At 46.6% G+C, this 17385-nt stretch overlaps 1 protein-coding gene across 1 annotated transcript in view; it reads right to left on the bottom strand.

Moving 5' to 3' along the window:
* LOC8032304 overlaps window positions 1-17385 on the bottom strand; it is a 51304-nt gene that overhangs the window by 5693 nt on the left and 28226 nt on the right. Inside the window, exons 5-7 of the mRNA XM_040211557.3 lie at window positions 12419-12446; window positions 6710-6908; window positions 2267-2450 (exon numbers count right to left, since the gene is read on the bottom strand). Coding sequence (XP_040067491.2) covers window positions 2267-2450; window positions 6710-6908; window positions 12419-12446 — 411 coding nt within the window. The remainder of the gene's footprint in view (window positions 1-2266; window positions 2451-6709; window positions 6909-12418; window positions 12447-17385) is intronic.

Below are 17385 nucleotides of genomic sequence, written 5' to 3'. Positions count from 1 at the left end.
CAAAACGGTGAATTTTCCAAATACCCAAGGCTGGAAAAAAGAATGTCTGGAAAAAGTATAAACATTTCAAATTACGGCACTATTGCTGTGCATATTTTGAGCAGTTCAATACATATCATACAGGCAACTGGGGGCAATTCGGTCGTTTTCGCTGCTACCATACAAACTAATTTTATTGTGCATCTTCTAAGAAATATGCCGGCATACGTATGTAAACTATATAATTAATTCACGAAGAAGATACATTTACGTAAAACAACCCTGTTCCACGAGCACTTCAAAGATCATCAGACGCAGGGCCTTTAAAACATCCGCGAACCAGCGCATGCAGAGTGGCAGCGCAGAGTTTGGGGTCGCGAGCTAATTTGCCGACCACCCAAAGCCCCATGATATAAATGCCACTTTAAATACCTTGAAAGCGGGATGTAATATCGTCCTAAATCATGAACATGCAAGGAACAGAATTCCAGCGTCTGAAACAGTTGTGCCACCACTTCACCGACCCCTCGCAAGATTGCCTTGTGTCGTGTGGACGGACGGGGAGGTTCATCGGCGGAATTGCCTCCGCCGATAGCTTTCGGGATTTGTAACGCAATTTTAAAGGTAAAGGGGGCAAGCAGGCTTATAAAATGTACGGAAAAAGCACGTCAATATCGGCCTAACTCAACGTCTTGCACACCGGGTAAACGAAGTCCACCTCCTCGAAGAGCTTGCGGCACACAACGCCAAACCAGGAACCCGGTGCTGGGAAGCGAGCCGATGCGAGATCGCGGAGCAGAGTCCTCCCCCTTACGTCACGGTACACCTCACCCAATCAGGGCGTGGCGACCGCAGCGACGCTTGTGTTCGCTCTCGGGGCTAATAGTATACGACGCTGTCAAAGGTACTGGAGCAAGCGCGTTCTAAGGTTCGAAAGATGTGGTTGTGTTGTCCCTGTTTTAATAGACCGATCTCACCGGCCAGTTTGACTACGCCACCGCTGCCGCAATGCAGCGAGGGAACTTTAGTCTTTGGGCACGTGCGACAACCTCGCTGGAGCTCTTCGCGTGTAGAGCACGAGAAGGCACGAGCCCTCGCGTGCACGGCCGTCTGCCTCCTGTGAACTAAAGTTATGGCGGCATTACGCATGCGCCCAACAATTAGTGAGATCGGTCTATTGTTTTATTCTTTCTTCATCGATGACTTAAACCAACACGCTCTTCTCTCAAGCATACCTAAGGTTTTGTTTGTGCGCGAACACGTGCAAGTGATCTTCGAGATAAAAACCCCATGCTCGCGCCAGCAGCTCTGATAGCGTTGACGACATTCAATTGGAAAGTTATTCACTTTACACGAGCTTACCGGCACTAGTGGGACTCAAGGATACTCGCAAGCAACGCCACTGGCCAAGAAACTCCTTTGTTGCGCTGTACTTTCAAGGACAGCGAGCGTTTTTTTTCAATCTCTCCTTCGCCAAACTTGACGGCGTGGCTGGGCAGTCGCAGTACCCCCAGTGACAATATTTCAATGCGGCTCAATGATTGGACCCGAGCATTGCGTGAGCACTCGATTTGGGCTCGTGATAATCGATAGCTCGAGAAGCATTCGGGTAGTAGCCCGTGTCCAATCGCTGCAATGACGATCGACAAGAGCCGAACCGTAGCAACGTGTGGAACTCAGCGCGTGCCCTGTGCTTTGCCGACCCCAGCGCGTGCCTATGATCAGCATTGGCGGCATATAATTGGCTCCAGGTCAAGTGGCGGCTTGTTCTGGCTACGAGTTGAGGGGCTGAACGCTGCTCGTTTTTTTTTTCATTGTTCCCGCGACGTCTACTGCGTGGGGTGAAAAACAAACGCGTGTTTCATATAGGTCATTAACATCAAGGATCCGTTCTAAGCGGTATTTCCGAAAAGTACAAAAATTACTTGCATCGCCCCTTTAATTCTGCCTCCATCAACGGAAATAAGAACAACGCCAGACTGTCAACTTCGACGGTGTTGGTTTAAGAACGCAAGTGCTTTAAGCTTCCATCGTGCTTTTTATGCACACCATCGAACTTGTCGCTCGAAACTGATGATAAATATAGCCTGGATCACAACCCACGACGTCACGGCGAGGCAAATCCTAGTCATGACGTCACAGACAGAAACCATTAGGGGGCGCCACCGGAACATCTCGGCGCTTGGCCACACCTGAAGACGTACGGAAGGGTAAAGGAAACAAGGACGCGTCGATGATGATGATGATGCCGACGATGAGTCAGTATGGCATGTTTTGGCCACGTCACCTGAGCCCTGGCCGCAGTTGCATACTCGGTCATGGCCCGTTTCTCCTGGCCGTCGTCCAAGAAGACGTACAGGTCCAGATGGTTCTTGGCGGCCAGGAAGGCGCACGCCTCCTGCCGCAGCGCCTCGGTCATCAGGTTGTGCATGGACGCCTTCTCCTTTCGTGTGCCGTTCCTCACCATGTGCCTGCCGACATCCGATCGCAACATCGGCTGCAGTCTTCGAAGGCCACAAGTTTGCAGGACGAACACTTCTTGACGAGAAAACAGAAATGGCCCAGGCGAGCTGGTTTACCGTTTTCTTAAGCCAGCTGACACTGGGTTGAGAACAAGAAGAATCCAAAGTAAAAGAGAAAGGAGTTTGAGACGTTGCCGTCTGCCATTCTGTTGCTTGCTCTATTACTTCTTGTCGTTCTTCACCCAGTCCCAGGTGCTTTGAGAAAATCGGAACACTTAGTTCTCAAATTCTGCGAGTGGTGCAAGTTGATCTTAGACCCCACACGCGACAGTTGGCTTAACTTCCACTCATAGCAGGGGTAAGATTGAGCGTTAGAAAAACTAGAAAAAAAAAGAATTCCCACCTTTGGTTGGTAACATTTCAGTAACATTTGTTAAATTATTCTATTCCTGAATTGCCCGAAGGAAGAAAGAAAATCTAGAGCAGTCTGTATTGCTTAAAAGCCCGCGGCAATGATTTAACCGTGAAGACCCACATAATAATGGTTTTAAATGATCAGAGAAATCTATGTGAAGAGAGCCGTTCAATATACTATAAAGAGCTTTAAATCAATCACTTAGAGCTTTTGACCGATGCTGAGGCCTTACTAATTCGGTGAATGTTGATCTCATGTCATAAATGTTAAAAATAAACCAAGCGGCTAGCTTTTGAGTATACCTTCTGCTGTGTTAATTCCATCCTTGGTGGAAGGGCACCACACTGAGCTCGCGTTATTTAAAGCAGGCCCAACAAAACAGGCAAGGAGCTTAGTATCACACTCAGCACATCTTAATTCGCTTCGCAGTGAAACCGAAGTGCTTCTAACTGTCTTAAGAATTCTCTTTTTATAAAAAAATTTGGTTCCTCGTTTTCAGCTTAGTTTAGTATCAAACAAAATCCCTAAAAATTTGTACTCGTTTACGCGGTTTAAGATTCGTCCATCTAGTAAATAATCAAATTAAATGGGATTTTGCTACATGATATAGTCATCGAAGCTCTTTCATGTATTTTTTTTCATTTGCCTTTTTTTTTTGTCCAGCTTTGGATAGCAGTAAGTGCTTTCTGTAATTTAGTATTGTTATTGTTATCGCTTATTTTTTGTATATATAATACGATCATTCCAGCAGTCTGAGAGAAAGATCAATGCCAGTCGGTGTATCATTTATGTAAACAGAAGAGGTCCAAGCACTGATCCAAGCCTGAAGAGTCGGAAAGTTTGTTCGAGTCATGGATGGATGGATGGATGATGGATGAATACGGCTGAGCCCTTTGGATCGGGCGGTAGCTTGCGCCACCTAGCCATTTTGTTTTACCATTTAAGCTTAGAATATATAAATGTGAAATCTATATTCACTCCGCAGTGCAAAGAAAGTGAGGCTACGAAACCCCCTTGCCATCAGTGAATAAGAATAAGAAGAATAAGTTTGCTGTAATGAACGCCCTCTAGCTGTAAGGTAAGCAGTTATCAAATATGCAATTTGGGTGTTTTAAATTATGTTGGGAAGTTTAGCAAACAATTTCCGATGAGACCCCTCGTGAAAAGCCTTAGCGAAGTCTAAAAGATATTACGTTTCTTTTTACCTCTCTCATGAACTGTTTCGGCCAATCCGCGAGTGAATCTGTAGTGGTGGAAAGTGACCTCCTGAAGCTGGTTCTTAGGAATAAAATTATGCTTATCCAGGGAGGATGAAATACGTGCAAAAATTATGCGCTCTAGTAATTTTACGAATTGCACTCGTTAAGAAAATGGGCTTGTAGTTTGAAGCTTTGTTCCAAACTCCGTCCTTAAGTAATAGAATGATTTTTGCAATCTTCTATTTGCCTGGTAAAACTACATGCTGAAGAGAAACTCTCAATTAGACGCGTAAACGCAGAAATGCCCATTCAGGGTAACGTTTCAGGAAAGCGTTCTGTATCATATCCGGGCCCACGCTTTTCTTACTATCCAATTTATTCGATAGTAAATTAAAAATTCCCTCTCGAGTAACACCGTAGTAGTCTATATGAACTGTTTAACAAATAATTAAACTCATTTGCGAATACACAACTTTGTACCAATGATCTATTCTTCCCTGAAATATGACGCCAGAACTTTTGGACTGCTTTTACCATAGAGGAACGAAGTGGAGTATTAAAATATTTCTTCGTGAGTTACAAAAAATTTTTGTTTTAAACCGGATATTCAGCTTCGAAAGGAGGCGATGACCTGCTTCTGTCCTATCGGACGGAATCATGTCATCAACTTCTTTTAAACCCTATCGTATATGTGCCCAAAAAATGCTACATTTTCGTTATTTATCCCAATAAAAAGGCAAAAAAAAAATCTCACTCGACTGGGCACTTTGTAGTTCGCTAACAGGTAGTCACGTTGAAGTTTTTAAAAATCTCGCGCGCCTTCTTTCTAGGATATGTTTGTCAGCCAGTATGGCGCGTCCCAAAACATGACTCGATCCATAGGACCGTGAAAGACGCGCGTATCGTGCACCAGCTTTTCTTAAATCACACGTCAGCTGAAATACTCTGCAGAACCAGAACCAGCGGATTCATTTCCAGGTGTTTATGTTATCATTCGTAACTTGTAACTTACCAAAGCTGGCGCTGCAAATTTTCTAAAAAAACAAAAAACAAACCGAGATTAGGTAGATAAGCTCGAAGCAAGCAACGCAAAAGAAACAGGGACGGCAGAAACCAACGTCTCATTGTCGTCTTGCTCGATTTCTTCTGCTTTGGTTGCTTCGGGTTACTGCAGGGAGTCTCGGGCGTTCTATGAGAACAGAAAGCAAACGTGTTATTGAACCTTGATTGCCATACTCGGTGCAACCAACGGAAGATGGCCACTCCTCCCCAGCCTGCCCCTTATACGGGGGTTTACTCATGTAGACGGTGGTTTTGAAAGCGCAAAAGACTGAGAAGAGAAGGAGGGGACAGGACAGGAAGAAAATTGACGCAGAAGTTCGATTGTTCCACTTTAATTGAACAAGTGGCCGCAAACTTGCTCAAACCTTTTAGGTCTAATAAAAAAAGAAAAGAAAATAAAGTGACTTTGATTTAAGAAACAGGTATTCAACGGCAGCACTATGCAGTTATGGCCTTTAACAACTGTTGCAACAAATGGCTAATGGGCTAGTTGGTTCATGTCGATCCGGATGAAAGCTCTCCATGCTGGCTTCTCTTCGTTGTCCCCGTTTCTCAGAGGCGCTTTCATTTGAATAAACAACGATTAGTTCAGTGAGGATTTTATATTTTACCACATTGTAGGTATAGTTGCTCTCACCACGGCTGCAACATGCGGAATAGGCATTCATGTTGCAGCACCGACCCTTCTATTTCGAATTATGATTTAATTTTTGTCATCGACAGACTTTTGCAATGGACAAAGAAACACACTTCACACCGCACCATTATACAGACTCATCCCATATACGTTTCGAGATCCAAAGTGAAAAAATGCCATCTGTAAGAACGAATTAGGGTCGACAAGCCTTAAATTTCCAAATAAACAAAACTTCTAAACAGAACAGATATAAGCATGGACTCTGATCAGTCGTTTTATCGCTTCAAAAATAATTGCAGAGGGATGCTGATGACAGGTGATGATGCATGTTTTTTTTTTTTTTTTTGTATAATGGGAGTTTTTTTTGTGTAAACGGCATTGTGTGGACAAGAAGTACTTATGTAATTACCCTTTTTTGTGAACCTTTAACCCGATTTTTTTTTCTGCTGAGATGTTATAGATTGCATGTTTCGTGTTCAGAATGATGATAAAGCAGTTCCTGCCATATCATACATTAGAGGCGAAAGAGATGTTGTAATCTTTAATGTAGATTCTATTTTTTTTTCTTTCTTTACTCCTTTGTATGGGAGACGCTTCATTGTATTAATGTAATCGACGCATTGATATGCCTTGTTTCGTTTTATTTTTCGCGCGTGTTTTGCACATGATGTTATTTATTGTTCCTTGCTTGTACTGCTGGTCTGCAAGGGAGAGGAGGGGAGGGGGGAAGCACAGACTGTCAGGCGTCATGCCCCTCTATCTCTGCCCCCCTACGCGAATGTTATTCGAAAAAAAAGTCACATTTTTATACGATTAAGTCGAATTTCTTTTTTTCTTCAGATACTCTTTTTTCATCTTTTAAATATGACACTATTAACGTCTCGCATTACTGACAATCCTAATTACGTGAATCTAGAAGGAGGGTCTAATCCAACAAAGGTCACCTGACTCTGACCTGGCGAGAACGAAGTGCAGTGCAAAGTGACCGATGAAGTCGAGCGGTTCGTAGGAGATGCTGGAGCCTAGTTGCCGTGCCTTTGCAGGGTGCAGCAGAGCCCTGATCAGGAGGTCCTGGTCCTTGAACGCGTACGAGGACAGCGCGTCGACGACCAGACGTCTCGGGAAGGGGAGCCCCTTGGCCGCCGGGTCCAGACCTGGACCATCGCGACGAGCACCACAGAGCGCGAGCTGTGACCAGCTTGCCACAACGCCTCACTAGCGATCCTCGTGGAGGCCTTGCTCTTGAGCGTCTACACTAACGCTCCGATCCAACTTTGAACGGTCCGCAGAAATCTTACTGTATCGCGCTAGGATTTACTACAGAGGTACCCGAAAGTAGTAGCACCTTTCACTAAAATCGTGGAAAGATTGGCTCACCTGAGTGCATCGAGAAAATTCAACAACGTTTTTTTCTTTACTTGGCATGTACACTTAAATGACATCTTGCTGCATTGTGGCGCTTTTATGGGCCCAATTAAGTGAAGTGTAGGTAAGTCAATTGTATTTTCTTTCCATTTCATCTATTTTGCAATCATAATAGACCATAAAATAGCCTAGAACGATTTTTCGATGATTTTGAGAAAAAAGGCTCGAGGATAAATATTCCATAGACAAAACCTTTTCTTTTTTTGACTTTGGAGGTCTCATGTATTCATACTCTCCACCGCTGAATGCCCCACCTTCGGGCACCTCCGTAGTAAATCCCAGCGCGATACGTTGAGAAACCGATGTTTGCGGACCGTCCGAAGTGGGATGGAAGCGTTAGTACAGCTACACGCGGTACATTTCGCACCGTGCAGAATTTGTTTCTGTCGCCAAAACAAGTAAGAGTGAGCAAAGGTGCGATGTAATGACATCACATGCGAACCACGTGTACAGGTAGATCCCGGGCTGAAAACACGCGCGCATAACCAGCAGAAAGACGGATAAGAAGGTTCATTGAGGGACAAGGCTGAGAGAAACTCAGGCAAGGTTGGGTGTAAAAGATAGAGGTCTATATAGCGAGGTTTCCACTAGTCCAAAATGAACTAGTGAAGGCGACGGGCATATTTAGGACAAAAGGTTGAGGTGTGATGGTACTGCTTCTTCAGAAAGCTGTACCGAGAACTTGAATTTGTTTTCAAAACGGACAGCGACGTTTCGAGCCTCGAGCTTCGAGAGCAGTTAGATGACGACCAGTTCATTCGATGCCACGCGTGTTGTAAGCACGCCGTGATCGTTGAGGGGCTCGGTGTGCCGGACGGACCTTTGGACGCAGCCACTTTGAAGGCACGGTCACGATGCATCGTGCGTAATGAAGTGTGCCGAGGTATTCCTCGTATGACGGTCATCGTACTGTCTGCAGATGCGCGTATGAAGCAAAACATGCTCAACGCTCGTCCACAGCTGCGTCTGCCATCATGTCTAGAGCGAACAGCCTGTCTTACCATGTAAATGAACAATGGGGACTTTACAATTCCCGGAGCCCGCCGAGCCCGCTGATCGAAATATTTCAGCGGCGATGGAGATTATCTTTTCTTGTCTTCAGAATCCAGAGGACGACTATCTTTTTAGAGGAAAGAGGGTGTTAGGACACGTGTAATTGGACATAATATACACATCATGTTTGAACGAAAAAAGTTATTTTTAATACGGTGGATCGGAGCTTTCAAACCAGATGGCGAGTGTCGTAAGGTTCATTTTCATGCGCCTGCTGACAAAACATGCATAGATACTGTAGATACTTTCTTACGAATTACGTTTTATCGAAAAAAGCCTCCGCGACGCTTATCCAACCATTTGGGGTGAAGCACAGGATGCGGTATTTTAGAAAGCAAAAGAAGCCCTCAGCTCGGCAAAGGTGCGAACACATTTTGATCCAGCGAAAGAACTGTGACTAGAGTGCGACGCCTCACCGCGGTACAGCGCTTTCAATGTTCAGGGGAAAAGAATGTTATATACTAGTCGATGTCGCGAGATGTTCCATATTAACGGAATGGGTCCTCGTGACAAAAAAAGTACGTGAGAAATAAAAAAGAAGACTGCTGTGTTCTGAAACCGATACACGTCTCCATATTGTCTCGACAGCTCAGGAGTCTTAATTAGAGCCACTCTATATGGCAGCGTAGCTGCCAAAGTAGCGACAGGACGCAGAATTATCTAGATGCACGACGTCAGAAGCGCCTATAGTGATCTCCATTTTGGGCCTGGGAGGTTTCTATGGTAACCGTACTGCTAGCGACGCCGGGCGGCAACCTTGATCTAGTTGGTATCTCCATTCGTTAATTGAAAAGTGGTAAAAGACCTAAAAGACGCTTTGCATGGCGGTACGGCACGGGGCTCTAGAGGAGCGGTGCCTGTTTCTTCTGGGAAATGAGACGATTTGCAGCATGCACGGACAAGGCGAGTGGTTTTCCGCGCCGCCGGGATGACGGCCGCTTCGTGGGACGAACCTACCGTCCTTTGTACTTTCGGACTTCGCTCCTATGGAACAAAATCCGAATACGCCGGCCAGGACAGCACCGGCGTAATCGCCAGGCCTTGGGACATGACTGCTGCTCGACTGCCCCATAGTAAGAGAATGTATGCTTAGCACCATACTCCTTCAAGACCCAATCATTTATTCAAGATGAGATTATCTCACCGACTGGCGAGGAACGACGTCGACGACGGTCTCACTCTCGTTTTGGGCGATGAACAGTCGACGGGGTCAAACCAAGAAGGACAGCACGGTGGTCTACAGAGGATTGTTAACGCCATCAGAAGGGACGGACGCCGGATATGAGGTGTTCTTGCCGACAGGCCAAGTGGTCGTCCAGAAGTTTACCGGCATGCAAAATGTCCATATTTTTATATGGTGTAGCACGCATACCCGTGCTAAAGGGGCCATGAAATGATTTGTTAGCTTCTTCTTCCTCAGCTTTAATCCTCAACTCAAAAGAGAACAGTGGAATCACGCGGTCGTGACATGCTAGGACACCGGTGCGATGACCCCAAGCTTCCACTGTGCTTTTTAAGCGCACCATAGAACTTGTCATTCGCAAGTGCACTCATGTGAACTCATTGGCCACGAACGCGAATTCAAATATTCATCAACGAATTGATTGTTGACGAGCGCATACGTCCGAGTGACGCAGTTTTCGTGTCAAATGCGCGAGCTAGGGTCGGCTGACGTCATTTTGGCTTTTGTAGGCACTGCAAAGAGGATATTTAGAACCATACACACATGATGATAACATTAGAGCACACGGACATTAATGAGCACAAAACGGGCCCAGCTACAGAAAATAAATATTACACTCGTAAAAAATAATTGTCTAAGGTCCATATCACATGAGCGAATGACATTTTAGCGAACAGCGACATTTGAGCGAATCGACGTTTTAGCGAATAACGGGGGCGCGCGTTAACCCCTCCGCCGCGCTGCGCTTTACGCCGCTTCGCGGCGACAGTCTGCGGCGGCTCATTACAAAAATGTGAACCCATTTGGCCCACCCGAAAACGCCGCTTCGCGGCGTCCGACTATTCGCTAAAGTGTCATTCGGGGAAACGTGGGCGTTCGCTAAAACGTCATTCGATCAAGTGAGTACTTCCCGTTATAGAGCAGGTCATTTCATATACGTCATTTGAGCAAACGTCAGCTTGTCGCTTGCAAAAAACAAACCAATAAAAACTGCGATCAAATGCAAGCTATTGCAACGAAAGGACGTTTATCAAAGTCTTCAGAACTGTCAACTCGTAAAATCGTCGATTAGTACAAAAGGTTAAAGGTCGCAGGCGCTTCTTCGCTTAAAGTTGCTGTGATTATTCGGTGACCCAGGGCTGAAACAACTTCCCCTAGGCCCTACTCACGACGTATACCTTTCGTTTCGATTCTCAGAAATTCCAACATTCAAAGGGAGCTAGAAAATGCGAAAATATTATCCTAAACGCTATATTGTTAGATCGTTGATTAGTACAAAGCGTAAAGATCGCAGGAGCTTTCTCGCTAAAAGTTAGTGTGATTACGCGGTTACCTGGGGCTGAAACAACTTCCCCAATGTCCAACATGCGACGCATACAATTCCCATCGATTCTCAGACATTCCAACGTTCAAACAAGGCTAGGAGTATGCGAAAATTGCATGCAAAATGTCTTATCGATCCTCGAACATATCTAAGAATACGAGCACCACTACGGCGATATGACTGATGCTGTCGCACAGGTGCTAATATCCAGACCGATCTTGCACAGAAAAGGTATGAAGTCAGATTCTTTCAGATCTTCACGTTATACCTGCGTCAGAGAGCACGAAGAAGTCCGAAATCGTCGGCAAGCAGCGGCACATCACGACTACCGCGCACCGAACAAACTCGTATCCACCAGCTCTGGGCGCTGCCATCTTACCGGTGACATCACGGCTCTTGCGAGGTCACGTGACGAGTAGTCACTCGGTTGCTACAGAAACCGAGCCAGCTCAGCTCGTTGCTATGGTACCGCGTGTGACCAATCACGGTGAGAGGCGGCACAGGGAAAAGCGTGGCGCTACTCTGGCAGCTACGCTGCCACATATGGCTCTAGTCTTAATATATAACAAAAAACAAAAAAGTTATTTTTTAATACGGTGGATCACAATTTCAAGTCTGATCGCGACTGTCGTGAGCTTCATTTTTACGCGGCTGCTGACAAAACATGCATATATACCGTGGAGACTTCCGTACGAATTACGTTTATTCGGAGCAAACCACCGCGACGATTATCCAACCATTTCTAAACGGCGAGAAATGCCGAATGAAACCTTCATATGAGCCAATGTCAGCAGACGTTAAACTTGGCGTTACCGTTGTTCCGAGGGTTTACTCGAACTGTGTTTCAACTGAAAATACGAGACATCTACAACTCCCTGTGACGCTGCATTAGAGCGCAGCTTTTGAGGAGGAAGGAAGGGTACTGAGGGGAGGTTATACCCCTCCCCCCTCCTCTTCCTCCTCTTCGACCTCGTCCTCCCCTTATCCTTTAAGCTCCTCCTCTCCTCTCCTCCTCCTCCCTTTTCCCCCTCCCCCTCTCCTTCCCTTCTTTTCCCCCTCTCCTCCCATCCTCCTCTCCCTCTCCTCCCCCTCCGCCTCCTCCTCCTTCCCCTCCCCTCCTCCTCCTCCTCACGAGTTGCATCATGGGAAATGTCCCATAATGCACCGCGCGTTACCCTCGTGACGTCGCGAGGGTCCCGCGCGGTGCATTATGGAAAATTTCCCATAATGCATCGCGCGGGACCCTCGTGACGTCATTATAATAACGCAGTATAATAATAACACAGCAGTCTTCTTTATTTCTCACGCAACTTTTTCTGTCACGAGGACCCATTCCGTAAATTTGGAACATCTCGCGACATCGACTAGTATATAACATTCCTTTCCCCTTAACATTGCATTATAGGATATTTTCCATATTGCACCGCGCGGTTACGCCGACGCCGACGCCGCTCAAGCCGAAAATGGGCGCCTAAGAGCTGCGTTCTGAAATTCAACAGTTATAAATAAAATAAGGCTTTAGTAGCGATGCGGTCACGGAATCGTTGAATCTGACGGGGAAGGGAAAAAAATTCCGACTGAGCTTACACGGTAAGAAAAATATGACGAAGTAGCGATATTTTTAAGATTCCTCTATTTTGGACGGTAAACGAGGGCGTGGTTTAGAAGGGCGCACTTACCCAGTAAATGTTGTGCCATGGCAATTCCCTGGAAAAAATAAAAGCACCAATCAGCTGTTACCCCCTGCGAACAGCGAGGAGTATACGAGACATTTAAGTGACTTTAACGAGAGCTTTACTAGCAGAGTGTTTGTGCGGAAGCCCCATATTGTGCTGCTCTCCAATGAACCACCCTCGCAATGGTGTTGCTTCTGTGAAGAAAGAGATTCACCATAAAAAGAAAAATCTTGCGGCATTGAAAATAATTATCACGCACCAGCAGAAACTTTAAAGATTACGTGAACAAAACAACACCAACAACAATTTTGGAGTGCACACACTCTAAGAAAAAATGGAGGAAAAAAGTAGCAAAGGCGCGTCTTCCTCCCTTCTACTGACGCGCCCCCAACCGGACGCGAGAAAAGGGGAGGAACGAAACGTTTTTCTCCTTCTCCAGGCAGACGGGAGAAAGCTTTCGCCCTCCCGACTCATCTTCTTTCGGTTTCGCTTTTCGAGCAGGTCGCGCACGTTGTTTAATAAATAACTGTTGAGTTCATTGAGCTTCAGCGGCAGTAAAGGCCGCCTGTAATTCCGTTTTCTAGTCTAAACGTGCAGAACATTTCGGTTGCATTGACGCTTTTATCACTAATTTTATCAAACGAGCAAACGAAGCCGCTGGAAACAGCGAAGTGGCGAAGTTGCGGAGCAGTGCCAGCAGTGCCACGTACACTGGGGGATGGCCGTCTCCGGATTGCGGGACTCGCGCGCGCGGCGAACCCAGGCGAACCGATGGAACTACAGTCGCTACAGTAGCGAAACCACGCGGAACTGTGTCGACGTTTTCGACGTTATGGAAACCGCAAGAACTCCATCCAAGACAGGCAGGTTTTGCTGCCGGCTGCCTGGGTGCCTTCCGCGCTGAGTTCGGTTCTGTTTTCCGATGCCGAGTGCAACCGGCGTTCAACGTGGTTCTGTATTTGTGCCTGTCAGCAACATAGCTGCAACATCGTGATGGCAGTGTTGTGGGTTGTGAACAGAAGACTGGAATTATCGCCGATGTGACCGTGTGTTCGCGTATCAGTGGTGTAACAACAATATGAGATCGTAAACTGTCGGGCATTGATGCAATTGGGCGGGCCGTGATGAGGGGGCGGGGTATCGCAGGTTGACATTCCGCTTTACATTAAAAAGTTTAATACCACTTGAGGGATTACGTGCAATCGATCAACGTGCGGATAGTCATGTTGGAACGCTGGTCTGAACAGTAGAAGCTCCTATCGCTATCGTACAATGGCCAATATGACTGCCGGAATTGTCTCGTCCCCGAGAGCGATTGCGCTCTGGGGCAAGGACTGAACAGTACGAAATCGTGACGGAAAGTACGTATATTTACAGCATGGAATTCCGGCATTAAAAAACAATAGAAGGTAAAATCGAAAAAAAAAGCTGCCCTTTATTTTGCTGTTTAAATATACTACGGTTCCTGGAGAAACTGCCTTCCAAGTGGCGCGCTGGGATGAGCGCTAGACGTTTTTGGGCTCGCCACGGCGTAGCTCCGTACACTGAACACCTGCCGCAAGTCGCGGCTTTGACTGCATTCAAGTTGATCGAAAAGCGATTTCTCAGCATGTGAAGCATTACTTGCAGCTGAGTGAATATCCTCTCTACAGAGATTAATTCAAGACGGCAATTGCAGCTTTGCGCGAACAGCACAAATAGAAAAACCAATAGAAATACAGGCTACGACGTGCCGTGTGGGGAAACAAACTCATGGCTTCGAACCGCATTAGGGCGGCTCGATTTATAGGCTTTCAAATAATTACGGCTTGATCGAGCGTTTACTTTTAATAAGAGATTCATCCCTTGAGCCATTTAAAATACTTTCAGAGGTATGACATTGCTGGGAAAAAATCAACATGCTGGGAATATTTTTTATTGCTTAGGGGGTCACCGAAAAGTTCCGTACGTTCAAAACGACCAGTATAAAAGACGGAAACGCAGAGCACGGGTGTAGTGTTCGGGATAGTGTGGTGTTCCGTTGTATTAATATTTGTGTGTGTGCCGTGTATGTGCTCAATGTATGTTCACCTAATGCTTGTAATAAGTGTGATGTGTGTGTATAGTAGAGGATCCCCAAGCGCAGGGGAGCGGCTCTGAAGCGCGATAGTGGCCTGAAAAAAATTAATTATTTTTTGTAGAACATGAATTGGGCGGTACCAAGCGCCACCTAGCCTAGCTGCTTGCAATTACTCTGCTTGACCCCGCCATCTGGTGGCTAGCGATTTAACCTTTCACGCTACGCGATAAACAGCGGCTTCGAGTTTGTTCTGTTTGTTCTTTCGAGAGCGGCTTTTGGTTTCGCTGATTGAGTTTGACCTCCTCTGTGATGTGCGGTTGACGAAGGAATTGTGACTCGAGGAACACCAAAAGTAAGACTCAAAGTGCGCGAAGTAACTGGGTATCGGTTGTCTCCGTTTAACATCGCAGTGCTGTCGACGAGAAGACTGAGTAACTGCTTTCGAAACGCAAGTTTCTGTACCTGTGGGGGGAATCTGGCTTCGGAAATAAACACAGTTTGCGGAAAGCTCGTGTGACGCTTTTATTTGCTGCTGCTCTCGTCCCGTACAAGAGACGTAGCGTCCTGGTTAAGCCTTATTGGGCTCGATTTGCTCGATTCGGGGCCGCCATATTGAGATGCAAGCGACAGAGGAACGTTGCTCCCCTGCTTCAGGGACGAACGTTTCTCCCTTTCTAAAGGAACATAGGTTACAAGACCGTTCCTCCCCTAAGGGAGGACTATCCATACCCTTTTTTCTAAGAGTGCATTGACTGCGTGACCGTTCCTGGGGTCCGGTCAAGGTGAGAACGCGTACTCAGTTGCTGATTGAACGTGGCGCCACAGCTTGCGCCTTATCAACCAATTGGACATTTTTGACCTGTTCGTGGGTTCACAATTGGGCAGTATTTTCGTGCGAGCGTCTCACCAACATAGAGAGAGGTCTCTCTGATGTCCTTAGTCTTATAGCCCCCTCTATACTGAGGAAGCCTGGCAGATGGTCACGAGACGCGGCAGACGAAAGTGAAAAGGTTGACCGGCAGACAAGAGGCATGTAACGGGCGCCCCGCTGCGGCGAAACGCCGACACACACTTCTCCCGAGCAATGGAATGTCCGCTCGTGCTTCTCTCGTTCCTCGGGCTACCGCTTCTTTTCTCGTCGGGTTTGAAAACCATGTTTGGGGTCTTTGCCGCTGCAAAAGCTGTGCGCTGAATACCAGACTCCCCGAGAAATGCTCTGTGCTACCAGATCCACGCGCTCCGAATCTGCGACCGGGAACTCAATGGCTCTGTTATCGAACTGCCAAGCTTTGTGAGAAGAGGCTATGCCTTAGTACTCTTTCAATCACCGGTCTATATCAGCTTATGGGGCAGCAGAAACGAGATTTGTCAACGAAGCGCGTGTGGTCAATGGCTTCCAAAGTGAAGTAATTCACACGACCAGCATAAAGGTACCTTTAACATAGGTACCTTTAACATATAAAGGTACCTTTGCAATCTGCGAATGAACCCGCGCCCCTGAGTCGCGAGCACATGCCACGCGCGGAGGATTGCGAAATGATTCGCCGCCGACCATAAAGGTCCCTTAGCTAAAGGTACCTTTATGCTCGTGTGCATGGGGTATTAAACGATCCCAAATTACAGCCTGAGCCCGATCTCACTTCGCCGCGGCCCTTGGTTCGCAGACGATCAACTTTGCCCCCCCCCCCCCCCCCTTTCTTTTGCCGTTTCACTACCGTTTGCCAGTGTTTGGACAGAACACTCGATAAAAGTATTTAGGATAAGTTACTAAATACTTGCTTTATAAGGTATTCAAAATAGTACTCAAGTTACTTTCACTATAAGTATCTTGAGTAGTGCAAACACTTAGAAATGTAATTCAATTCCTTTTCAACATACTTCAGCATTGTGTGATTGCCTTCGGGCCCTGAGGGTACTTTCAATAAATAATAAATAAATAAATTTGTATTGACGTCAGTGACAACGACAATTATACAGCTGCGCAAATCTGGGTTACCACAATGGTTTATTAGCACGCAACAACACGAAACGAAAAAAAAGAAAAAAAGTATCGTAGGGCTATTTTATGCAGTCCGACTATAAGGAGCAGGATATTGACGAATGGCAAATGATGAGGCGGCGAATAACTGAACAAACTAAAAGTTTGATGGGGCGAACTTCTGCCCCCCCCCCCCCCCCCCCAAAAAAAAAGAAAAAAAAAGAAGAAAAAAAAATGGCTAGCGTTGCAGGCGTCGATGTCGGCGAAACAGCAGGATCGACCGCTGGGGCGAGACTGACTCCGGACCGCCAATCGGAGCACCTTTTGTGCCCGCGTGGGTTTCTGGAACATTCGGCGTAGAAAGTTGGGCGCGTAGAACATTCGTAACTCGATCAGACGCCAATGTTCTCGAACTTACGAGAATGTCAAGTTGAAAGAATAAATAAAAGACAAGTCCGCTCCCTGGTATCGAACCCGGAGCCTCCGCGCGAGAGCCAAGCGCTGTAACCATTCGGCCACGCACTCGCCGGGCAACGCGCGTGGCAATATCACTGATAGATGTCACAAAACATTTCTGGGACAACAAGAAAAAGGTCGCTTTAGCTAATGGGGAGAAGATCAGACCGTGCCGCCCCAAGCGGGTAACTTTAGAACCAGATGGATGGGGAAACAAATAGGCTCCTTGCACAGGACGTCATTTCCGTTGCCCTCCAAAGAAGAGGGGAAGAAGGAGCTCCCCTCTTATCAGGACCCTCCTTTGTACCTCCCGGATTTGTACAGGCGTCGCTATTCTCCCCCCAGAAGATTATAGAAGATTAACCTGTCACTCAAAATTCTTACAAAAGCAGCTTCCCTCTCCTCCTCTTACTTGGTGTTCAAAAGTGTGCGATGTGACGTCAGTGCAAGGAGCCTATACAACGGCTCAGCGCTCGG

The sequence above is a fragment of the Ixodes scapularis genome, unplaced genomic scaffold (assembly GCF_016920785.2).
Source record: "Ixodes scapularis isolate PalLabHiFi unplaced genomic scaffold, ASM1692078v2 PGA_scaffold8__174_contigs__length_109621045, whole genome shotgun sequence".
Classification (NCBI taxonomy): Eukaryota; Metazoa; Arthropoda; class Arachnida; order Ixodida; family Ixodidae; genus Ixodes; species Ixodes scapularis.
The sequence above is the reverse complement of the archived record's forward strand: the minus strand, read 5'-3'. Positions and strand labels throughout refer to the sequence as shown.